The sequence below is a fragment of the Jatropha curcas genome, chromosome 6, assembly GCF_041381405.1.
Source record: "Jatropha curcas cultivar XTBG-Jc1 chromosome 6, XTBG_Jcur_1.0, whole genome shotgun sequence".
NCBI classification, from domain to species: Eukaryota; Viridiplantae; Streptophyta; class Magnoliopsida; order Malpighiales; family Euphorbiaceae; genus Jatropha; species Jatropha curcas.
Window position 1 is genome coordinate 27,383,865 of NC_143156.1, and position 26,621 is coordinate 27,410,485.

The 26,621-nt window shown below is 34.9% G+C and overlaps 3 protein-coding genes and 1 non-coding gene across 4 annotated transcripts; 2 read left to right on the forward strand and 2 right to left on the reverse strand.

Annotated features, from left to right (window-relative positions):
* The first annotated feature begins 582 nt into the window (after positions 1-582).
* On the forward strand, positions 583-3,761 carry LOC149495843 (THO complex subunit 4B-like). Its single transcript, XM_089722469.1, has 5 exons — positions 583-913; positions 1,094-1,207; positions 1,941-2,009; positions 2,094-2,281; positions 3,287-3,761. Exons 1-5 carry the CDS (start codon positions 707-709, stop codon positions 3,450-3,452), a joined length of 744 nt encoding a protein of 247 aa, XP_089578595.1. The 5' UTR covers positions 583-706; the 3' UTR covers positions 3,453-3,761.
* Positions 3,762-4,422: 661 nt separating this feature from the next.
* LOC105647937 (uncharacterized) lies at positions 4,423-23,092 on the reverse strand. Its single transcript, XM_089722468.1, has 18 exons — positions 22,581-23,092; positions 21,331-21,410; positions 20,538-20,588; positions 17,320-17,841; positions 16,933-17,190; positions 15,933-15,998; positions 14,919-15,098; positions 13,889-13,940; positions 13,524-13,808; positions 12,939-13,049; positions 11,594-11,785; positions 11,205-11,480; positions 8,619-9,218; positions 7,616-8,121; positions 7,465-7,525; positions 7,299-7,367; positions 6,344-6,958; positions 4,423-4,965 (listed from the first exon to the last, which is right to left on the reverse strand). Exons 1-17 carry the CDS (start codon positions 22,812-22,814, stop codon positions 6,881-6,883), a joined length of 3,621 nt encoding a protein of 1,206 aa, XP_089578594.1. The 5' UTR covers positions 22,815-23,092; the 3' UTR covers positions 4,423-4,965; positions 6,344-6,880.
* A 1,096-nt stretch (positions 23,093-24,188) lies between these two features.
* LOC105647930 (enoyl-CoA delta isomerase 1, peroxisomal) lies at positions 24,189-25,027 on the reverse strand. The gene has a single exon (XM_012234152.4). The coding sequence runs from the start codon at positions 25,025-25,027 to the stop codon at positions 24,281-24,283; it is 747 nt and encodes a 248-aa protein (XP_012089542.3). The 3' UTR covers positions 24,189-24,280.
* Positions 25,028-25,760: 733 nt separating this feature from the next.
* Positions 25,761-26,585, forward strand: LOC105647909 (hypothetical protein). The gene has a single exon (XR_016321305.1). It is a non-coding gene; the product is annotated as a hypothetical protein (transcript).
* Positions 26,586-26,621: the final 36 nt, after the last annotated feature.

The following is a 26,621-nucleotide window of genomic DNA, read 5'->3' on the forward strand; positions in this document are numbered from 1 at the left end:
AGCTAATTAAGGCTGTAAATGTCAATCATAATTAGGAGACAATGGGTATCAAGTAGGAGACATATTAGGCATCAATTAGGGAGCCAATTAAGGCTGTAATTGCCAGCCATAATTAGAAGACAAATGGGCATCAATTAGGGCTATAATTTAGAAATTTATTCCCAAATTTGTGGATACTTCAGTTTATTTAAACCCAATCAGCTTGAGGGAATAAACAAATAAATTTCTATCAAAATTCCATTGAAATACAGCAAGTTTGTCATAAACCACATAATATTTAGTCCAAAATATTTTATAAATTTATAAATTTTATTTTCTAACTAAAAATATGAAATTTTACAATTTTCAAAATACACTTAAATTTAATATTAGTCTCATGTTCAAAAAGATAAGGAAATACTCATTGAGAAAAATACAATATATTTTTGCTGATCCAATTGGGGAGGACTACCTCTTGTATTGGCCCAAAAAGTTTTGATGGGCCCAGCATTTTCATTTGTGGACCACACCTAAGGCCCAGGCATACTTAAACATGGCGTTTGGATAAGGACATTAATTAATTAAAAAAAAAAATTATGTTATTGTTGATTTCTCATTTGGCTTGTTAAACCCTACAGTGCACCATTTTTGGTTCTCTACTTTCTGCTCTTCCATTTCACAATCCTTAAAATCCAAAGCCAAACAAGAAAAAAGGGAAAAACTAACAATGTCGAGCTCTCTGGACATGTCTCTCGATGATATAATCAGCAAAAACAATCGACATGGAGGAGGAGGAGGTGGAGGACGTACCAGCAATTTCAGAGGTAGAGGCCGAGGCCGAGGCAGAGTTGCTGGTTCTGGTCCGACTCATGGCCCCTATCGCCGGTTTCTCCACCGAGATCCGGTTAGACCCTGGCCGTACCCAATGCCACCGGTAACCCTAAATCCAAAGAATAGTAATTCTAGTTTTTTCCTTTTTTTTTATCTCCCGGAAAGAACATAAAAAGTGTGAGCACTCTTATCTGATTTCTTGGGTTTTTGTATATTATATATATTATGTGTTTCTGTGTATGAAGTTTCAACTCATATATATAGGTAAAAAAATGTAATGTAGGCAACGCTAGTGCGGGAGCCGATAACGTCACCAATTGGAGGGTCTAGTAAGGAGTCGGGTACCAAGCTATACGTATCCAACTTGGATTATGGTGTCTCTAATGAGGACATCAAGGTATCCTTCTTCTTTTTGTTTCTGAATTTCAGTGATGATATTCTTGTTGTTTGTTACAAGAAAATCCTAGGTGGTTATTTTTTTGCTTTGTTTATAATAGGGTGGTTCGTTATGTGGTGGGCTGCCTAACTTGACATTCAAAAATTTCTTGGTATATATATATATATTGGAAATTTTAAGTTGAGTAATGTATTTTCACTGGATATAGACATAGCTTGTGAGTTATATCTAAGAGTTTACATGGTTTTTTCCACTGTCAATTATGATTATTCTTTTAATCTTGGATTGCTCTGCCTATTTTAGCTAAATTTGTTTTTTCTGCATTATCATGGTCTGCACATTTTTATTTTTGAAGATTTGCAACACAAATGTGGGATGCTTCATGCACCGAGTCATCCTTTGCTCAAATAGGTAGAGTCAATCCAGCCATTATATTGGCAGGTTTGCAATTATTCATAGTGTGGATTGTAGATCAGTGTTAGTATTTTTGGCAGTTATGCTGTAAGATGGCAATATTGCTTAAGAGGCGAGTTCATGCCAACATCTAGCTATATCCTGATAAGGAGCAGTCAGATAGTATATCCACAATAGTCTATCAGAAGTCGATATTCACTGTGCTAGCACACATGGCCTTCTTCTTGTTGTATCATTGGACTAACTTTTATGTGTCATGCAAGACGCAAGATTGAAGGAACTGAATATATACCATTAATGGATTTTAGGCTTTCTGCAGTTGCTTTTCTCAGATGTTGGTGAATTAAAAAGGTACTCGCTCCATTATGATAAAAGTGGAAGATCAAAGGTATTTACTCGTATTTAGGGTCTGTCTCTCTCTCAATAAGTTTTGCATGTGTACCTATGACTTGAGATAAATTCTCTCTTCTAGGGAACAGCTGAAGTTGTCTTCGCACGTCAGGCAGATGCCCTAGCTTCTATCAAGAGATACAACAATGTTCAGCTTGATGGAAAACCAATTAGAATTGAACTTGTAGGAGTTAATTTGTTTACTCCTCCTGCTCCTATGGCTTTAACGACAACCAGCAACTTGGGGAAACACAATGGTGGCTTTAGAAGGTATACTGGTGTTAACTGTTTTATTTTATTTTCATGTAACTATTAACAAACAACACACCATCTATTAAGCCCATTGACTTCTTAAAATTTGTTTACTTTTTTAACTTGGACTTGTAACTTGGAAGGCTTAGCTGCATTCACAGGTTCGTGCAATTTTTTAGCATATATGTAAAGAAATCAGTCTACTTGCTTTAATTGTTTTTTTGAGGCAATACCGATACTTATGGGCTTTGATTTCTGAAGTTATATCATAATTTGCATTTATTCTGGAAACTCATGTTTCAATTCTTCTTCTTCCTGTAGATTTCCACCCAAATATATATATATATATATATTCATTCTTGTCCTGTCAATAAATATAATTTCATATATTTAAACCTCATTAATCGCTGGTGGTTTTCTATACATATAATAAAAAAAAGCAAAATTATATGTTTTCTACTTGATAACTAAATCAAATCAAGTACTCTTAAACAGGTAGTAATCAACATCTTTAATCATGCATACTCTTTTGGTGCTAAGAGTGGGCAGATGCAATGACTGCTCTGGATGAGGATGGCATTATAGCACAGTGCACCTTATATTGATGGATGTGAGATGGTAAAAAGGAAATAAAGGACCAAGGAGTATATTATTCTTACTTTTCAGGCTTTATGCTATGTTTGGGAAGAGGGAGGAAGTAAAATAAGGGTGTAAGTGAAATTATTCATTTCCCTCCCAAAATGGAGTGAAAATTAGGCGAGAAGGTGACATTTTCACCCTCTATTTTACATCCACCCATATTTTAGACCCATCCAAACAAAGCATTAATTTTAAAGGGTGATAAATTTTCTTAGGTCTTTAAACTTGTCTATGACTTGATAGATTGAAGTTATTTATTATCTGTTTTGAAATCTTTGAACTGTGAAGGAGAGTTCCTTTCCTGATTTCTAGTCTTTTACATTATGAGCAATAATATACCTCCCCCTCCCCCCAATAAGAATGCTTTCAATTGTTATTTGACAGCGGTCAAGAAAGCTTTGGAACTAGAGGACAGGGACATACTGATGTTCATGGTCGAGGATACACCAGGGGCCAGGGGCAAGGGAGAGGCCATGGTGAAAAGTTAACTGCAGATGAGCTTGATGCTGATTTAGAGAGATATCACTTTGAAGCCATGCAAATAAGTTGATCTTAAAAGTTAATTTGAATATTTCCTTGCATTGACTGCTACTTCATAGGGTTTTGTAATTTTGGGGTGAAAGAAGTTAGAATGTAGACGGATGAAAAGTTGCTAGGTAGGTTCATGGCAGAACACATGCAGGGCCTGACCCTTTTTATGTTAGTTTACTCCCTGCTTTTATGCCAACCATTTTGTTTGGATAGAGACTCAATATAGCATCACATAAATTTGAATCAGATAGTGGAATGTTGTGTATGCTGTGGAGCAGAACTTGCATTATCACACTCTATACTGAATAGAGTAAAATTTTTCTGAACACTCCCAACATTTGCCAACTTGTCACTAATTTCATTTGTAATGCTTGTAGCTAGCTGTAAATAATACAGTAAGTTTGGCTGGCTTAATCATTTATCATAAATTCAGAATGCATTTTGATAAACCGTTCAAGCAAGAGCAGAGCTCGTCAGCAATGCCAATTGTGCAAGGAAGATTCTCTTGACAAGGATCACCTGCATCTCTCTCATTTATACGCTTCATTCATTCTTCTCCAGAGGTGATAGTTAATCATTGGCTCAATACGCTTTATTCGTGCAATTGTAACTCAAAACCTAATTGATTTATAGATGAAATATTAAACCTAGAAATTGTACTCGCTGGAAGATAAAGTTCCAATTGTAGTCCATCGATTACCCGACTCAAAACTAATCCATTTCTACAATTCACAATGTCTGCAATTCAATCATTCACTATTCACTTTTAATTCTACGCTAATGAAATCACAATACTTGGAAGTTCACTGGGCAAAACGTTCAAGTGGAACTGACTGATCACTAAATGGGAGGCATAAAACAAACAAAGATCCCTCTGTAAGGACTTGCATTTTGATAAAATTTCATCAGTAACAGGCAAGATAGATGATAGAATAATTTGTCATATCATTTCTGAATAAATGTCAAAAGAAAAAGAACAAAACAAAACATACGCAAGTGATCAGTCACCAAAACTTTCCATTTATTTAAACCATCTCATTTTCAAACGTCAAAACTAGAAAATTTCTCAACCATTATACATCAAAATCGCAATTTGCTACCAAAACAAAAAATAAAAAGATGGAAAAATTACATATTTACAATGTCAAAAATAAATAATGAATACAAACTCCAAAAAAAAAAAAAAAAAAAAGAGCTGCACTTTGAAGATGTCTTTAGTTACATCAATATCCCCTCAACAACATAGGAGAGCTTTTTTGATCCCGAAGCTTCTAGCACCTTTCAGGTCCTATTCGCTATGCATACAAAATCCTAGGTATGCAGTCGACACAACAAAGCTGATAAAACTCTGTGTTAAAAAAGAACTCACTGATTTTATTATGCGAGGATGGCTATTAAAAAAGAAGCCAGCATTAATGTAGTCTTCAGGAATTCAAAAAGATAGGTCAAGAACAATTATGGTTCTGTACAGACAAAAAAGGTTCTCCTGATATTGCTTGGGAAATCTTCTCTAGATCTATGCCCACCAATAACTGCATCCACATGAAAAGGATACACACGTCAATACAGGAACAGCGCAATGACACAACAGATTTAGCATGTTCAGACTCGCACGATGCTTGAGGAAGAACCTCTCAGTCATTTGAGAATATGATTAACATTTTTAAAAGGCAGGTTGAGAGAAAATATTACAGGCCATTAATGAATTATAGACCAATTGAATTTGGGTCCTTAGAAGGAAACACTAGGGTCAGCCCTAAATGCATCTTTCCGTTGTTTGACCAATGTAGGGTTTTGGACCAACAATTGCCTATTTGGCCAATACACAAAAAGAGGAAGGTGATATCCCCAATAGCAGGATATTTCTAAACTTGGAAAGGGAAAAGGAAGCTATTGACATCTTAGCACTTTTTTTCCTTAGTTAAAAGAGGATGCGAGAAAGAGAAGAGTTCGGGGATGGAAGGAGGTTATTAACTTTGGTTTTATCTCTAGCTGAGTATACTCCAATTGTGTAGCAGAAGAAATTTCACAAGTAAAATTAAAAATTTTGAGTTAATGTTTTTTCTAACCAAACCAAAACAAATAGAAACAAAATGGTTTAGTTGGTTTTCAATGAAGTTTAAGAGTTATTTTTATTTTAAATATTAGCAATGCAGTCATAATATTATCATCCAATAAAATAAAAAATATATAGATGTAAATTACCGAACGTACACTAAGAAATTAACATTTGAAAAGTATATTAAAAAAAATCTCTTCATTGAAGTTTTACTTTTCAAACACATGCACACAAATTTATCTTACTCGAAGTGATCACCGAAAAATTAAAAGGGTAATTAGACAAACAATGTAAAAATATTTGTTCATATACTATATATGAAATATTCAATTTATGGTTTGGTTTGATCTCCTACAATTTAAAACCATACCTTAAACCAAAATATTTTATTTATTTATTTTTTCTAACTAAACCACTCAGAGGGCTAAACTAAATCAAACCACCAAAATAAATTTGTTTGGTTCAAATTGGCAGTCTAGACCATCTAATGCACAGCCCTAGTTTTATCCTTACCTCAAGCTCAACTTTGAACTTCCAATATTAAAATTCATTTTCAGGTGTTATAAGTTGTAAAATTTTACTCTTTACCCTCTAACGAGGGAAAGAAATTTTATTCTATTTCCCGCTTCAACCAAAAATTGAAAAGGGAAAGAGGGGGGGGGGGGGGGGGGGGATGGTGGGGAGGGAATTAACTTCTCTTACCCTCATTTTATTCCTCACTTTTTCCTTTCTTTCATAAACATCCAAATACATTATGCAAGTCTAAGACTTTCACCATTGAATTAGTAAATAGCCCTTAAATTTGAATTTGTAATTAAATTAAATATTGAAAAGATGAGATATGAACGTACCTGAAGATGTGTTGAATCCCACAAACTACATGTTAAAGAGGCAAATGAAGGATGGCTGTGTTACTTCAAAAGTTTCCTGACCATACTGTACTCTTTAGTGACAATTCTCCAGATTTTAAACCTCAGATGATGTGAACACATTATTTCACAAACATCATGTATCTTCCCATATTCCGATTAATGATTAGAGAAAATAAAGCTGACATCATCCGTCTCACCATTTTCCTAGAAGGAGAGGCAAAATAATTAAAGAGGCAGCTGATCTAGGAGCACAATGGATTTCACCGCTAGACACAATCTCAACTCGTGTAATAATCAGCCTTTTCTTATATTTTTAGCTTGGTCAAATTACTCCATGAATTAGAGAACAACTGTGCTATTTATGCCAAGAAAATCAACAACAATCCGCTGGTGGATCTTCAGATCTTGCTCAAAGGTTCTGAGGTGGACAATTGGGTGTTGAGCTATAAGAACATTAAAGTTACACATCAATAAATCATCTCCAAGACCAGAAGCAATTAATTTCCACAAAGGTTACTACAGCCCATCATTTGATAGCTGGAGTATCCCACGCATCTGAAGGTATGGATTTTCCAACAACTTTTCATTGTTGCTCTGTACAGAAGAAGCATAAGCAAATGTCAGTGATATTTAATCACTGCTATCCCATAAGCAGAACTACAACAATACTGCAAAAATTAGATAATGTATTAACGAAAACTTGGATTTGAATAAGATAACATCTCAATATTCTAAAGCAGTACTGAAGGGCCATGACAGGATACAATGGTATATCATCTAAGAAATCTAGTAAATATCAGCCCACCATTTTAACTGATTGCACATATAAAATAGAGATTAGCATGGATTATGCTTGCACCTTAGCTGTTGTCTCACAGTATATTTCACACTTAAAACTGCTTTATTTCCATCGAACAGCATAATAAAGTCCTACCTGCTGTGCTTTAAAGACCAGATTCTGAAGCATGTGTTGGTACTCATCAGGTTTTTCTGTCATCATTCTCTGAAAAATCCAAGATTGAAATGAGTACACGTTGAAAATCCAAGAAATCAAAACTTCATAGTTATCAGGAGAGAGGGAAAAAAATATAGTATCTTGCCTTCAAAAGAAAAGCTGAAGAGTAATATGCTACCCTTGAATCTGTATCATCTAAAAGTTCCCTGCCAAAAACCAAAAGTGAAAAGTGTTTGTATGTCTTAACAAAAAGGTAATGCTGAATCATCCTAGGGGAGTAGAGAATGAGAAATCACCTAAAAAATTCTTCTCCACCAACTTCTTGAAAAGCAGAAGGATCAGCTGTACATTTACCAATTAGAAGCAATAGAAGAGTGGCCCTAATATCCGATGCAGAACCAGGAAGGTTTCCTTTTCCTTTGCTTCCAACAGCAACACCCAGTGAAATATTATCAGTTGCTGCACCAGCAAGCTGAATCAATGGCCAATAGAACAATGCAGCTGGAACTCGAGCAACTAATTGCATAGGAACGATAGCCTTTCCTTGGAGAAGCATCGCCGCCATTGATGCTGTCTCACACATCAGTGAACCATTAATCTTGTAGCTGGGTCTGCCATCAGCTTCCTCTACAAAATCATTTCGTAGACTGTTCTCTTGCTGAGAGACAAGGTCAGTACCCTCAATTTTTCTAGTTTCATCTGTGGCACCATACACTTTTCCCTGTTGGCTATTCTCTCCAAATGGCATCACAGCTGAGGGGAGAACTTTCAGGCATAATTGAGAGAATAGTATGTCACACATCTGCTTAGAAAAAGTGAAGGAATGTGAGGAATAATACTCATTATCAAACTCCACAAAAAATGGATTATACACTAGGTCTTAAATGAAAAGCAAACAATGTTGACCCTGATTCAATAATTTCCAAAAAAAAAGAAAAAGAAAGAAAAATGAAAAAAAGGAAAAGACAAGAAAACTACTTTTAGAAAATAAACCAAATAATTGACAGATCTTTCCCTTAAATACTAGGGAAGGTGCTATTAATAATTCCACAGCCAGATAATTCTATATTTTGTCCTAGAAATTTCGGATGAAAAATAACACGCAAAATTAACATCTAATCAAGCAGAAATTATTTCATAATTAATTTAAGGAGGAAGTATCATGAGAATTATCCAATAGCTAAAAATAGCAGTGGTGGATCAAACTTTATGTGCCCTTATAACACAGGTAACTTCCCCATGATCCTAAAATTACCCTAAGGTTTAGTTTATTGGTAACCATGTATCCAAGAAATATACCTTCAAAATGTTGATTCGATCTGTTTCATTTATTTGAGCTACCAGGGACAAAGCACTGCTCATGATGTCTATGACTGCATTTGCCTTCTCAAGTCGGTTGTTGACATGATCGTGTCCAAGATTGATGCTTTCATTCTCATCCAACAAAAATTTACATCGAATAAGAAGCCTCTCAAGGACAAATAGGAAGCCCCATCTGATGAGGCAGTCTTTCGACTTCAGAAGCCCACACATGAGCCAAATAGACAAAGGAACGTCTGAAGCAACTGAAGAATCAGTATTACCAGCACGAGAAATTTTATGCTGCAAGTCCTTGATATTTGACCATATATTCACATCCCTTCCATCACTAATTTCTGCAATAAGCAAATCGCCTAACCAGGTATAGCCATTCTGGCGGTAAGCAATTCTTTCAGAATGAAGAAGAGAATGCAAAGTGGCCCATGCAAGCTTTGCTTTCATGATAACACGGTCTCCACTCTCAATACTTTCCAGGAACTTGCAAGCTTTAGTTAGATGCAACAGATGGGAGAACTCATTGTCTAAATGAGTAAAAGAACCAATAATTGCATCCAATTTCTCTGTTATATTCTCCAAGAGCTGCAAGATAAATTAGATTCAAAGTGCAATAGTGATTTAAAAAAAAAAAAAAAAAAAGTAATCTATCAACATTTCAAAGAAAGAATAATTGCACATATGCAATGTGCTTAAGCAATTACATACTAAATTACCATAAGAATACTCTATAAAAGGACAGGAAAGGAAGATGCAAGTTTCACATGATGAAGCAGGGAAGAACGAATCATCATAAAATGATAGAGATCAGTGTTTCTTTACATAAACTTTCTACTGAAGTTAACCTGGTCTCATTGCTCAACAAATGACTGTTGAAAGGAATATTAGAATCTGTTTTTACAAACAGATAGTATGGCTGGTCAAACCTAAACCTATTTCTGATAGTATCTTTCTTAATAATAGTTTTTTACATCTGTAAATGTAATATTCCCTTTATATATCCAATAATTATAGCAACATGTTAGAAGAATCAATTATGCAACTTCACATATCAAATAGAAGAATTGATAGTTATTATTACTTTATTTGCACATTTGATTTAAGCAATTTACATTGTATTAGCCAAACACCCAAATGGTTTAATTGAATGACATTGTACTGGGAGGGTGATGGTTAACTGGAACATAAATTTTGTTGGATATAGATGAGGTCCCACTATGGCCTATAGCGCGGCCACATTCAGCACCTTTAGTGGAATGGAAAAGGGAATCATAAGAAACTAGTGCCTTTCATTGACCATTTGATTAACGGTTTGTTTGGTTTAGTTGTTGCCGTCACTCTCGGTAGCCAGTAGTTAGTGGCTAGCCATTGGCTGTTGGAGGACCAAAAGCTAACAGCTATGAAATTCAACTTTCAAAGTTTCAATTATAATTTTAAACCCTTAGCTGCCAGATATTGAAACACTATTCCAACCATTGGATTGGAGGTACAAATGCTAACAGCTACAAACTTCAACATTCAAAGTTTCAATTCTAATTTTGAACCTTTAGCCACTAGATATTGAAACACTGTTCCAATCATCGGATTTACCAAACACCCTTAACTAGTTGTTGGAAGTCCAAACACCATATAATAGTTCCCAGCCACTTATCTAAATGGGCCCTAAGATTCATATAATGGAAGCAGTGGCAGATCTACATTATAGAAAGGGGGGTCAATTGCCCCCTCTTCTTTCTTAATTTCCTTTTGATTTTTCAATTGACCCCTCTTAAAATACAGAATAAACTCTCTTTATTTTATTTTATTATATACTGACCCCAGAAAATTTTTTTCCTGGATTTGCCACTGAACAGAAGCATGAATAATAAGAAGTGAGGAACTCAGCTATGATGTTACATTTTTCTAGCTACCCAACCTAGTTGTTATACAAGAAAATGCAAGAGATAGAAGCACATAGTAAACACAAATGCATGATTGCACGTTAGATCCTAGGATTCTCTTAAAAGAAAATAATAAGGGAACAACATTATCCCTTGTCTGGGAAGAGGAAGGAAGATAATTATTTCCCTTCCAAAATACTTCTCAAAGTGGAGGGAAAATAGAAAAAAAACTATAACAATGAACTACTGGAAAAAAATAACTTTACTTTCCCCCTATATCCAAATATAAGGATTTTTTTTTTTCGAAATTTTCCTTTCCCTCTTATTTTCTTTCCTCTTTAAGCAGATACCCATGGTTTTGTCATGTCCTACATAAACCCCACCATGTGCTCCAATCCATAAGTGATACATGGATGGTGGAGTGCTAAATGGTGAAGAGGTAGACCTAGAACTACAAGCAGGGAAGTTGTCTCAAAAGGTCTACGGCTTCTTTACGTTAGTGCAAACTACCATGGACAAAGCGGAATGGAAACAAATTAATTCATATGACTCGCCCCAACTAGTTGGGGATAAAGGCATATTACTGTTGTTTAGTCCAAACATAGTGTTAGAGAAATAATCAGCCATTGGCCTTCCTAGATGAAACACAACATGCACACCCTTGGCCTCACACAAACTTACTTAGCCTTACCATATTTTGTCGTTCATTGTTGGAATTCCTAGGCAATGCAGAAGAAACTGATCTTCTCAAAAGCTCTCCAATGCCTTCCACCCCAAGTTTTACAGAAATATAAAAAGCTTCAGGTGCATCAGCGAGAGAAAGCAAGGCTGACAAAGGTCGAATCTCATCATCACTATATTCAGAAACTCCAGAAGCTATACAGGATTCATTTATTTGATGCACAACATAGTCAAAAAGAACCAAATATAGATTTCTCCTGTCTTCTCTCAAGCTGGCGAGAGAATACTGCAAGAAAAAACAAAAGCATGTGGAATTAGATGCTCATGGATGCATCACAACCACAATAGCCAATCAACATCACTTAATAGTTTATTCCAAATTTGAAGATCAATGATTACCTCATAGAAAATAAACTCAATTCCTCCAATCAGATCAATTTGGTCTATGAGGAAAACTGGAGCCTTTGATACATCTAGTGTTGGCTCATCAGGGGCTTGATAAAACATGTTTGTTAACATGCAAATAAGCTTGCTGTGAACTAATTCTGCCCAAGAATACATCCTGCTTGTCTCTATAAGTGTCTTAATGACCTGAAAATGGATGCAGAAAAAAAGATCCAGCCTGACTGATAAAAGAACTTGATGTACATAATAATAGAAGATTAGAACATAGATATTATTGCACAGATCCATACAAAAGGCATCCAAATCACAGTTTAATAGCTTATAGAGTTAACAAGATACAAACATTGTACACTTCAAGGGTTATGTCTGGTAAGCTGTAATGGAATGTAATGTAATAAAATCAAAAATATTTCTAGTGTAAATTAAATATAGCATGAGTGCATGGATAACCCCAAATAGGGATGAGATGTGACGGTAGCTGCAAAGATGTTAAAACAGGAATAAATAACAAATAAGATTTTTTTTTTTTTTTTTTCAGTTAAAATTTGCACACTTCTTATGTTGCTTAGATTGTCCAACCCAAGCTTTTTAGCACCTGAACAGATATTGGCTTGAATGTTTTATTTCAACAATCTTGGTCAATTCAAAGTTAGTCACTGGAAATCATGTTATATATATATAAGGGCATAATGAAATCCATTAGAGCAATTTGTCATTATAGACTGAAAAACTATACAACCCTTTCCAAATATGATTTCTTTCTTCCATCCATAATCTGTTCTCTCTCATACACATAGATCAGAATGCATTCTCCTGGGGTTCGGCAACAAAATTTAAAGTCCAGCTAACATTATATTTTACTTTTGATCCGTGTTTAAGACTCTAGTCAATATGACAGCAATACGTTTCTTTCAAACCAAACCCACATCATAATTGAAAGAGATAGTGAACTATCAAATCTAAACCCCTGATCAGTCATCGGGCCGAATTCCTCAACCATGGAACACCGTTTAGGCATGGCAAATGTGGTTGAGGAATCAACATTTCCAACACATCTCCAAGTTGCACTCTTTAGAATTAATCTCATATACAAACATACTCATACATATTGCAGCAAAAATAAATAAGGGGTAAAGAATTACAATTCCTGATGGTACCGCTCAGATGAAAAGTTAGCTCACCTTCATGTCGAGCCAATAAGAGAATGGTCGAGGGTAACAAAGACAAAATAGACAATTTTGCCGCACACAGCAGAATAAATAAAGCGGAAAAGCAAGAAATTGCATTTCTGCAATAGGACCGCAAAGAACTGAAATGGTGAAGGACATTATTAGCTCACCCTTATGTCAAGGCCTTCCAATTGTTTTCTCAAGATTTTGCCTCTATCACAAACGAAATAAAGCAAACAGCTCAAACCAGATGCCCAGACAGATTCTTCTTTCTCTTGTGTCTGCAAAAGGAATTTAGAGATCAGTTGATATAGAATTTACAAGGACATTAAACATAGTGCATTACCAACAGTCAAGATAAAACACAAACAATGCTATCTCGTGATATCAACTAGTTGGCTAAATAATTTTTCTCTCTGGATTTTCAAGTAAAATCACTTAAAAGTACTTCTCCAACTCATATCTTGCATTCTCATTCAAGTTCCAAGTTTCATCATTGGTCATGCAACAGATTTTCAGTCTTCAATAATACGTACTGTGTTTGATTGCAGATAAGACAACAATGGTAACAAGATAATGATGGTATCAGTTTGAATTTGAAGTCTAGATTCCTCATATTTCATAAAATATAATTCTTTCAGTTAAAAGTGCATAATAAGCAGATTCAACACATACATTCAGTTCAAAGGCGAAGAAAAATTGAGGTAAACCAACCAAACAAAGAATTGCATAAATGATGCTAACTGGAAATATACCTGGACAAGAAGAAGAAGTATCTCATATAAAATGTTTAAAATCCAAGACTCAAAGTTATCAATAGCTGATGAAGTGCCCAACTTCTTAACAGAATCTGCTTTTCTTTTCTCCGGTGCTGCAAGTTGTTCATCAGTATCAGCAAATGATTCTTGTGAATACTCTTCCTCAATTGTTGAAGTATCATCCACCACCATTGGTTCCAATAGATGACCATGGACCCCAAGGTTCAGAATCAAATCAAAAGCACGAACCCGACAAGCTGCTTTTGGAGAACTAAGCATTTCCTGAAATATGATTTCGAAAATAAACATTAGCAGCTCTTGACATCTGCAATCACAAAAAACAACATTTCATAATGTAGCACCTCCAGCATAGATAGAGTGAGTGGAGCAGCCGTCCCAGAGTCCAATACATACCTACAAAGAAATTTTACAATAACCTTCCATGAGCAATTTGTGTGACCATTATAAGAGGGAAAACAAAGAAAAAGATCCCATTGACTGATTAAAGAGTAATCGCGGGCTATCCAAGTGCTTTCAACCTCAAGAATCTTCCACACCTAATTTTATACTTAAGTCCTCAAAGGAAGACAGTATGCTTATGGTCATTTATTTCTATTAACAATACTTTCACGGTTCAAATTTTAATATCTCGACAATTTAGCTTCCATGAATGGTTACTTACATCAAATTATGGCAATAAATTTTACAAGATATAAACAAAATAGGCTAGATGTGAATTTAAGCAATATTTTTGAAAATTAGTAGCTACTTGCTTTACATGGAAAAGGCAGGCCAATAAAATTCAAGATAGAAATTCTTTTGCAATGAAAGGTTATGTAACGACTCAAGCACATATTGTTCACTATGATATTACGATCCAACCATAAAAATCACAATTTACAATTACATCAGCAACCTCTGGTTTGGTAACCATTCATGATAGGAATGCCTTCGCTCCAAAAACAAAACTACCATCCAAAAATTCAGTTTTTGAAGCCTATCTAATCGCATTCACTTAAACAAAACTAATCCACATATACTATAAAATAAGGCTGAATCCCTCGGATTAAACTATAAAATAGTTGCAGCCTATATTTGTTTTCCATATTGCATACAATTGGCACAGTTTCCATGTCTCAAATGATTTAGGCCCCAGCAGAAGACTGAGGAAGGCCAGTAAATAGGTGGCTTCCAATATAATCATGACTTCAAGTAAACAGCATTTCAGATATGACGCAAATGTCTAGTACAGCAAGCTACAAATGAATGTATAAATCAATTATCCATGCACACCCACAAGAATAGATATGTAAATACAAAAAGTTCTAGTGTTGAACATGAAATATACAATAGAATTAAGTAATAACAACTGGTAACTGCAACAGAACTTACATGTCGATGACAAGTTTAATAAGCACACTCACAGCCACGTCCATTGATGGCTTTCCACTGTTATTACTTAATCTAGATGATACAGTGAAATTATTAGCACTTGGTGAATATGTCTCTGAGCTAACTGCAGCAATAACCTCGCATACCTCAGCAGGATTCAGACGTAAAGGTTGCTGTTCACTAAATTACATTGAAAAGGAAAATATGAGAGGAACATGGGAATGGTAAAAGCTTATGATTTAAGCTTCTATTCTTGAATGTAAACAACAGTTATATCCAAACAAATCACTTCCATAATCTACAATGTTAAAAAAGCAAATGAAATGGCAGGGGTCAAATGCAATACCATAAATACCAAAGAGGAACATTGAGAGGTATTTTCAATCCAAAGCCAGACACCAGAAGCACCAATAGAAAATTGTTGATTTTATATTCACACACACACATTCCAATTGGTCTTAGAACACAGGTTGAAGTTTCAGATTCAACTTCAAAAGATATTATGCATTTATGAACTATTAGAAGTTACAAAACACGCACGCACACACACACACACACACACACACACACACACAAACATATATATATACATATATATATTAAAGCAGTATTATTGGTGAGGCCTTTTCTTTTCATTTGCTTTCACATGTAATTTTTTTTTTTTTTTACTTGATTATCTAACCCAATTGAGTGAGGAAGTCTTATCCTCCACTCCCTGTCCTCTAATTTTCTGCCTGTTGAATGGGTGGGTTTTTTTTTTTTTTTTTTTTTTGGGGGGGGGGGGGGGGGGGAGGGGATGTTGACTGGAGCTACACCTAGAAATAGAAGCACTCACGAAAAACTATTGCATGTATCATTGAAAATGCAGATATAAGTTCATACAGCTGCCAAGAGAAGAAAAAATGGTTCCTTTAATCATAAATGACCTATAAATGTTCGAAAAAACAAAAAGAACGAAAACCAGAGCCATCTAAATCGCAAGAGGACCATAAATGACAATCTCCCCTTCTGTACCTGTAGTGACGATACTGGAAAAGAGGTCGAGCACGTGTGCGGAATGTGCTTGCTGGAGAATCCTCCCTGCCAAACAGGAATAAAAATAGTTGAGATGCTACTAAATTTCCAAACTATATAAAATTGAAATGCACGGACATCTTAATTATCATAATGTTTCAGGAAAAGCTTTAATTTTATGATAACTAGACATGCAAACAGACTAATGTAAAGAAAATGTATTGCAGAATGACCCATTAACATATCGTAAAATAAATACGTATGAAATTTTTGGTTTTGTTTTCATCCTTTTTTTTTGCCTGTATTCTCCTCTTGTCAATAGTTATATCATATATATCTGGTGTAAATTGTACTAATAGACAATTTTCTTTACCATTTCATGACACATTTTCTTAGTCGTTTCTTAATGTTCTATCAAGTCTACAGTTCTTGCTATTGATTAGGAAAAATCAAATGAACTTTTCCCAAGTATTATTCTATCTTCTTCCAGCTCATGATTCATTCATGTACAAATGTAAAAAAAAGAGAAAGAGAAAAGAAAAAGGATGGACTGAAGTTGATAAGGAAACAATAACTATTCCCATATTGATTTGACTCAATTGCTGTTATTAACTGTTAAAAGAAGGCACATTGCAAGTCAAATTTGGATGGTCTAAAATAAACCGATATCATGAGTATTCTTCCCAACGCTGAATTTCACGCTCAAATAAATCTAACAATTCTCAGACAGAACAGAAGAGCCCAGGTGTGCTAAAGGTAAAGACTAAATGATAACAACCATCGCATCACTTTTCAAGTTGAGCCAAAGTTGCTTTAATATCTACTATCACATGAAGACCATAAAATGAAAAGGACAATCTCTTATCTTAGCACAAAATGAGTCACCATTTATCCGTTTAGAGATGAAATAAATTAATGCACGAATGGGAAAAAGTAATCTTAAAAATGGAACAAATTCTCCAAGCATAGCAAAACAGTAATATCAGTTAGAAGAACATACCAAATTTGGCGAGGTCCTGCTTTACTGCGTTTACATGCTGTTATTGCCCTCAGATGGGGTCGAGCAGAGGCTGAATTAGTAATGGTTGTAAATGATGAGGGCTGCAATAGTTGATCAAGATAAGGCATATCAGCAGTTCTGAAATATTTCCAAGGCTGACCCATTATTTTGGCTTCCATGTCTCCTACCAGTAGAGCTGCAGCACCTAATTCTAGGAAATTACGCGTGCTCATATCTTGAAGGTCCACAGAACGACCACTGTATTATAAAACAGGATGAGAATTCAGTTGAACTCTTTTAGCGTCTTGTGACAACATTACATAAACAACCAACTTCTATTGCAAAATGAAAAGTTAGATGAAGAAAAAAAGGCAAAGAAACTATTACTTTTCAGCTGAGAGAAATGACAAAGGATGTTCCCCAACCCAACGCCATTTTAAAACATCACCTGCAATGTAATCCAGGTCCTCTCTTGTAACAACTGTTTCCATATTTGATAAGTTCGAAACAGGTAAGATGGCAGTATCTTTTTTCTCCGAAGATTCTCCACTACTTGCAGGGCTTAACTGGGAATTAAAGGATCTACTCAACAAAGATGACAATGACGGAAGAGACTGCCTTGATGCAGAGAGAGCTCCAGCAAAAGCTGCTGGTTGGAATGATCGCCTTGGAACATGTTTAGCTACTAGAGAACGTACATAATTTAATGACTTTACAAGTGCACCGGAAGCAAAACTGGATACAGGCAGAGAAGGTGAAGAATTTGTAGAAGCTGTGGATGGAACAGATTGTTGATTCAGAGATCGTGACCATGGTGACAACCGTCTATTCGGGCTAATATTGCATTCAGCAATTGTGCACACACAAAATCGATCAATCTGAAGTAATGTCTCCTCACTGGGTTTATATCTGCAGCAAAATAATATTAAAACTCATAAAAACCTAACAATATAATCTAGCAGAGCTGACTACTATCAAGTGATACACATGGAAAGACATCAATTGCCTGCTCAATGCACAAATGACATGGAAATAAATAAATAATTAAAGTATCATTGACCCTCTAAAGGATCAGATTTAGTACGTGGGCTCCAATGAGTTATTTAACACCAAGATGATAGCAAAAAAAGAGAACCTGTCCTTCTCCCCAAATACCAAAAAAACTGATACAAAACTGCAGTAAAAGAAGCTTTCATTTGATTGACTAGAAACCCATGGGAAACCATCAAGACAACACAAAACATTACATATTATGACAAGTTGCGAGACCAATGTGAGGGAGAAGTATTCCAAGCATCAATATCAGTTTATATCACATTCTATTAGGACAGGTCCAAGTAACAGTCATGCAGGTTGACTTAGCCAAAAGAATACAAAAGAAAATTTATAGAAAACCAAAATCTTAAAAACAAGTAGCAGAAACACCTCTATGAAAAAAATGAAGAGCTAAACATAGACAAATTAAGCATTATTTGGCTTTGTACTAAACCATACATAGTTCATGAAACATAAATTGGCTCATTAACTATCAAATCTAAGGGATAAGTACAATGATATCTCCAAGGAACGTGTTAGAAATCTCTGAACTGAATATCAATAAGTATGAAAAGCAGAAACCCAGCTAAATGTAATGAATTCTAAATTTAACCTCTTCTAAGGCCACAAAAAAGCAAGAGCTGCTTCACTATAGATCATTGCAGACATAATAAAATTTGAACAAATTTGGGTGTTTTAGTCAAGGCACTGATATAAATATAATAATATAAATATAATAACGGAAGAAAGGCTAATGTCAAACTATAGGGTAAAAAATTATTCTTTAATATAGGCAACTCTAAAACAATATATATAAGGGAAAATTACTATTTAGTCCCTGAGGTTTTGACCTAATTTACTAACTTATTCCTCTGCTTTGGTAAACCCTATGAGTAATCCTCAAGGTTTAGCTCCATTGGACAATTTCATCATTCTGTTTAAAACCAGGCATTTTCACCATTAAATATCAGTAAAAAGACCACACTACCCTTTATATGATAAAAATACAAAAATTCCCTTGTCCACTAATTTACTAATCCTCCATATCTCCATCTCTATATCTCTCTTCTATGGGTATCCATCTCCATGTCTATTTTTCTCTATCTTTCATCTCCATGTCTTCTTTTTTCAAAATTGATTAGATTTTGCAATGGGTATCCAATTGAGGATGGAGTGGATAATAGAAATAGTTGAACAGCCAACTAAATCAATATCAAAAACTCTAAAATCTCTTGAAAACTCAATTGTGAAAAGAAGTTTAAAAATTAATAAATAATAATAACCCAACAACTGCAAAAGCTGTGATCCTTGAAAATATTATTTTCCCAATTCAAAACAAAATCTAAATATTATAGACTTCACAATACAACCAAGTACAACCAAGGTTCAGAATTGGGATCAGTATGCAGCTCCTTTCTTACATCACAAGTTTAGTATACTCATTGCCCCCATTTCATCTCATTTATCTTGACCTGTTTACCAAAAATTAATAATAAAATAAAACAAAAATAGATCTAAGTCTATGGTCTAAACATGCAAAGAATAAAAGATATCTCTCCAGCCCACGCCATCAATGATAAGATAGTTTTTCTTTCTGGCTTCATCCGGAAAATGGTAATGATGGGCAAATAAATCAATTCTAGGGGATTAATTTCACCCATTGTTCATCTGTGCGGCCATAGAATGACGCACTGCCAGAATACCTGCTCCCCATCCAGCAGAAGCTTATGGCATAGGATGCTCCAAATGAGGAGCAAACTGAACTCCAGTGTATGGATGAGCAGGGGTTCCAACTGAATGAACAGGATGCTGTTGCCCAAGAATAGAAGGTTTCGGTTAGTGGAGATGTAAAAGGAACAAAATGGAGAGGGATACCCATAGAAGAGAGAGAAAGATAAAGATGGAGATAGGAGGATTAGTGGGTTAGTGGACAAGGCATTTTTGTATTTATATTATACAAAGGAAAATGCAGTCTTTCATTGTTATTTAATGGTGAAAGTCACTTTTTCTAACAGAAGGATAAAATAGTCCAATGAAGCTAAATCTCAGGGACTACTTATAGAGTTTACCAAAATAGAGGGATGAGATAGTAAATTAGGTCAAACCTCAGGAACTAAATAGTACTTTTTCCAAGATATAAATACAATCTCAAATCCACACCATATCCTCTTATTTACATGTGCGTTCAGTCTTCAATGTTAAAACCAACAAAATAATGAAGCTATACCATAAGTACAAAGAAAACAAAAACAATGCTTCAAGTCTCATGCCTAGATAAGTCAATCAAGAAACCTCTTCAAATATCCTCAGGATACAACAACACAACAAAGTCGATGGCTATACTTGTGTAATGCTAGCATTTAAATCACAGGTCTCTATACAAATTCAGATACAAAAGAACTGCATTATCAAATGGCAACAGTACTTAAAAAGTAACTCCAATGAAATACGTGCTGCTAAACAATCAATTATCATTAACACATCAAGTTCCGTGTTATCATTATAAGCTAAATAATCACTTATTTACACTCAACAAGATAACAGAAACAAGCTTGTGCAAGTAAACATACCTTAGAAGGTATCTCTTCAAAAGTGCAACACATCTAGCAACAACAGCTGGGCTGGAGCAGATGAAAGCCATATCAGCAGAAAAAGACTTAAATATTATAACAGCTATTATCCTAAAATATATGCTAAAAAAACAAAACACAAATTGAGCACGAAAAAATAAAGGGGAATGGCATGTATGCATATCAATGGAAATATAATATGTAAAGATGCAAAGGATATTAGTGAAGCAATAAAAGAAATGAAATCTAGAGATTATTTTGATCCAATTTTACATATAAAAATTCACATTTGACTTGCAAAACTGTGTGGAGGGTTTTAGTACGCTTTAGGAAATTTTATTCTAACAAACTGTTTTGTGTTTTTTGTAGATATTACAATTTTCACAATGATAATAGCAAATAATTTTCATATATGAAATACTAATATTAACATCTACATTAAAAGTATAGCATTGAGGTTAAAGCAGCATTAAGAAATTTTTACAACCAATTAGTATAGCATTAATACCATATCAATAGCTTAGAATAAGACAGTAAATTGTATATAAATTTCGATAGCATGTCTTCTTTATAGACTAAAATAAATCATGAACCATACACATAAAATACAGTTAAGCACAAAAAAATAAAATCTTAAATCAAATATCAGAAGGGAAAGATTAGAAAAAATAGCATCTAATGAAAGAATAAACCACATGGACATGGAAGAAACAAGCATTTCAAATCTTGATTTCACATGGCACAGCAAGTTCACAATGAGCACTTACATGTAAAAATGAAATATTACATTTACCTGCGCTCCCTTTCAGCAATTGTATGTTCTAAAATTACAATATAAGCCAGGTCAGTTGTTGCAGGTGAAGCCAAATAGTCCTGCATTTGTGAATTGAAGTTGTAAGATCAAAAATTAAATGGCATGCACATTAATTTAGTACATATTAGAATTTCTTTTATATGCTCATCAGTGTGATTTGAACCCATGGGCAACCAATACAAACTCGGTCACTTTAACACTCAAGCTATGGTAGGGCCAAGCAGAAAGCATATTACTCATGAAGAGTATCACAGAGGACTTTTAGATTGGATTAGATAAGCTTTTCTTTGGAGACAATCTTATGTTGCCAGCACACTTCAAGACCAAGGCTAATTGAGGGTCTCAAAGAAAGACTGAGAAAAGCAAAGTATGTTTTGTGTTGCACTATAGGAATAATATAAAAAAGAAAAAAAACACTGCATCAGCGATTCAATTAAGCATGTTCAAAGATTCCCTTTCCTCTTCCTTATTCCATCTATAGTTTAAACTAATGTTATTTCACTAAGTATAATAAGAGGAATAACAAAAGATGGAAAACTGGTGCTACCAATGACTCCTATCTATCCAATGCCAAAATTGCTTAAATTACCTCGTGTGATGGCTGGTTACTCAAAAATAACAAAGCAATCAAATAAGGCACCTGCCCTTGTCAATTACCACAAGGAGCAGAATTTTATTGTATTCTAACTTTCTAGATAAGAAACAGATGCCGTTTAAAGATTGAAAAAAAGAGATAGTATATAAAACAAAAAGAAAAAAAGAAAGAACATTTACGGAATGAGAAACTAATAATAATTGGAAGCCGAATCAACTACTATCTCCATGAAAAAACTAACTGATATTTAATTTTCAAAATTCTTTCACTGTCTAAAAAGAAATTCAATTTGACTAAAATGGCAACAAATTTCCACTAAAGAATTTTATTTACAGCCCTACAGCATGTTTAGCTGCCGAGAAAATGCATAAATAAGATAAATCGAAACAAATTCTTCAACGCTTTGTGTTATGCCCGGCACTCTAGGAACTAAGCAAGCTCCATTTACAAAGCCTAAATGCCAGTAATTTCCTTAATTTCCCTCAGTTTACCAACATTCCAATACAACAAAACCCAAATTTACAACCTGAACACCAAATTAAATCGTCAAAATAAAACCAATTCAAATCCTCTCAACTCAAAGATCCAATGGATCCAACAGAATGAAAAAGAACGAGGCAACGCAATTACTCACGCGAAGAGTTCTAGATGCTTCAGTGACAGCAACGGAGGGATTCCCATGATGAGAGGTAGCGCCGGCAGCAGCAGCGGAGGAAAGACAATCTGCGATGGCATGGCGAAGAGGCTCCGGCGGTTTCTTGAACGAAGAAGATCTCAACCTAGACACACTGCCAACGGCTCCGAGTTGGAACAGCTGTAGCCTAGAACTCCCAGGGCTGTTCCGTGACGGACTGAAAGTAGAAGACATGGAAATCGAAAGCGGTTAAGGTTAGTGCACGAAATCTCTATGCAACTAAGATTTATTTGTTCGTCAGCTTAGGGCTTGAAAAAGAAAAGGAACGCGTCGAAGTCAGTCTGTAGACGAAGAAGAAGAAGACTCCACATTTGAAGAAATCGAAACTGCAAGTGCTTTTTTTTTTTTTTTTCTCTCTGTTGTGTGAAACAGGAAGTGAAAAAGCGAGAAAAAAGAAGTTTTTAGTTTAATTTTGGGTTAATATTCGATTAGATGGAGATGGAGAGATTAGATTAGATTAAGATTTGATTAATTAGTACTAATAATAATTATTGAAATTGGGTTTGAGGGAGTATTAGCTGTAAGTATATGCGTAGATTTATGGGGCTGCATTAGCTGGCAAGCGCTAAATTGTGTTTTTCGCTTTTTTAGAGAGTGGGAGAAGAATGTCAAACTTTGAAAGATAATTTGAGGATCCAATGGTAAATTTGGAGGAAAAAAAAAACTGAAAATTTTTTCTGCTTTTAACCGTAATTAACTGAGCAATTACAGTTTACAGTTATAGACGTTTGCTTACTGCAACATTAAAATTTATAGAAATATTGAATTAATAAAAAAATTAAAAAAACTAATCGTATTAAATTAGATTATGAGAATACATCAATCGCATAGTCCGCTGATAAATGCATATACAATAACTTGATAATAAATCTAAATTTGTCTAAATATTTATAATTAAAATTATTGATGTAATTATATTTTTAAAAATATCATATTTTCGGTAAGAAATTAAGAATTTAATTTTCTGCCCTTATCAAATAAAAAGTATAGGTAGGAACTTGCTTGGTCGTGATTTATGTAAAAAAAAAATCAAATAGGATATTTTATTAAGAAGAATCAAGATATGAAATACACACCATCAAAGTGTCTCTATATTTTTTTTATAAAAAATCTAATAATAAATTAATAAATAAATTTTGATTTAAAGTATATGATCGAAGTGACAGAATATAATGCATGCACCATAGACAATTGCTCTCCACTTGCTGACTATTCATTGCCATTATTTCACTATATGGTTTTCTATTAATATGATCTAATCATGTTTAAAATTATTGAAAAATATGTCTACATTTCTCTTTACATAACTCATCAAATAATAAAATATCAATTAGTAATCATTTTATATCGATAGGTAAAAGTTTTCACTTTTCACCATTCGGGGATCTAATTCATTTGTGAAATTTTATTCGTTTTTTATATTATATGCGTTTTTATATACCTTTTTTTTGTTAGAATAAATAAAAATACATCAAATGTATTGTAATAAGATGATCATCACATTCATATGTATATATACATACACCCTATGATCATCAAGTATAAATGTTTTTTTAAAATTAATATTAATTTATTATTAATAGTAGTTCAACGATAAAGACGAGATCAAAGAAGAATCAGTAGGAAAAATAAAATCAATATTACAGCTTTGATTTATCATTACTATCTCCATTTTGTCCCTCAACAATTTCATCAAATCCAATCTTATCCAACACCTCACGGCCCCAAACTGCTAGCCTATTCTTTGCATACACGTGTCCATCCCATTTCCTATTCACCAGCTCCTCTCCCAACCTTCCCGCTGCCTCGATGGTCGCCTCCGAGCTATCGTGTGCCGACTGGATGATTCTTCTCTCCACCGCCATTTCTGCTGTCAACCTCGCCGCCGTCAACACCAACTCTCTCCTCACATTCGTATCTCCGATTTTGGACTTCAGAATTGCATTGAACCAAGCGGGAATAACCAATCCAATATCAAGCTCACTCATGTAAAGGAAACCTCTATCCTTTCTCATCAACATATAATCATGACCTAAAGCAAATATAAAGCCTCCGGCTGACGCGTGTCCAGTGACGGCGGCGATTGTAGGCATGGGAAGAGAGATCAAGTCGGAGATTAGAGACCGGAGTTTTGATGACATGAGCTGGTAACGGGACTGAGTAATGGCTGTTGACGGAGCGGATCGGGCCCAGGCGAGATCGTAACCATTGCAGAAGAATTTGCCTTGGGCGGTGGTGATGAGAGCGGAAGAAGGGGAGGCTGGCTCCGCACGCAGCCGCCGGAGAGCTGATTGAATGGAGTCGAACAGTGTGGGGTTTAGTCTGTGCTCGCCTGGGCCAATCAGGGTGAGGATATAGATGTTGCCTCGCTTTTCTAACGTGCACATCTCTTCTTCTCCTCCTCCTTTTAATTAAATAAAAAAATAAAAAATAAAGCGTAGTCTTCCTCGAGCAAATTCTGCAACTTACATTGGCCGGAGTCTTTTTTAATGGGTATCTGAAGGTTTTATCTCTTGTTGGGTGATCAAACCAATGCATAAAATAAATGAACCACCAACTCTTGTGGATCAGGTAAATATTGAATTATCTATATTCCTCTGTTGTGCCATTGAAATTCAAAGCCAACCTTGTCATTCATACTGGAATGGAGCCGCCTAAAAAGCTGAAACAATATCCAACTTCTTTCTGACCATTGAAATTTCAAATTGAATTTGAATTTATTTTATACAAAGTTGTTGTAAAAGTATATAATATAAGATTATATCTTTTAAAATAAAGAGATATATCATTTAACGGGTAAAGTTACATCTTTTGATCATATTTATTTTGTATCCTAGTTCATACCCCTTAGATTATGTAACTAACATCCTATTACAAATAATCAATTCCTCCCTACTCTCTCTTAATTTCTTATATTTCATAAACCAATTCAAAACGAACTCTTTTATTAATTATTTATTGCATTCAAATCAAAGATGAGTTGCTTTTACTTTTCTTTCTAAATCTCGTCTATAAAATAAAGATCGACGGAGAGATGAGAACCAAAGTAATTGTTTTAGGATTTTTGTCTGTCTAATCTATCATTGAGACAGAAAAACATTAAAAAAACAAGAAAAAGAGATGTGCACGCTAGAGAAGAGAGGCAATATCTACTTCCTCACTTTGACCGGCTCCGACGAGCACCGGCTAACCCCAACCCTCATCGATTCCATCAGGTCAGCTCTTCATAGACTCCGTACAGAATCGTCCACCTCCCCTTGCTTCGCTCTCATCACCACCGCCCACGGCAAATTCTTCTCCAATGGCCTTGAACTTGCCTATGCAAAATCTAATCTATCAAAACCACAATCGGGTCCATCAACGCTAGAATTACTCGTATCGGAGTTAATCTCTCTTCCAATGCCGACAATAGCAGCCGTAAACGGCCACGCATCAGCCGCCGGGATGATATTAGCTTTGAGCCATGACTATGTGGTGATGAGGAAGGACAGAGGGTTTCTATACATGAGCGAGATGGATATTGGACTTGTAATACCAAACTGGTTCGTGAGACTATTGAAGTGCAAAATTGGAGATGCTAAAGTTAGGCAAGAAGTTATTATGATGGCTAAGAAATTAACGGCGGAGATGGCAGTGGAAAGAGGGATTGTGCACTCGGCGCATGATAGCGCGGAGGCGACAGTTGATGCTGCCGTTAGATTGGGAGAGGAATTGGTGAAAAGAGGATGGAACGGTGCCGTTTATGGGAAAAATAGGATGGTGCTTTTCGATGAAGTTCTGAATCATGAGAAGATCAAGACCGTGTCAAAACTGTAAGCATCGAAGAAAAGGGTTTTCTTTTTTTTCCTTTTTTTTTTTTTTTTTTTTTTTTTTGTAATAAATGGGAAGTACAAACTTATTATATCATACGAAATGTGTATGGTTACATGTCATCTTCATAACCAAGTCAAACTGTATATCATATTTGCAGCAAGCATAGAT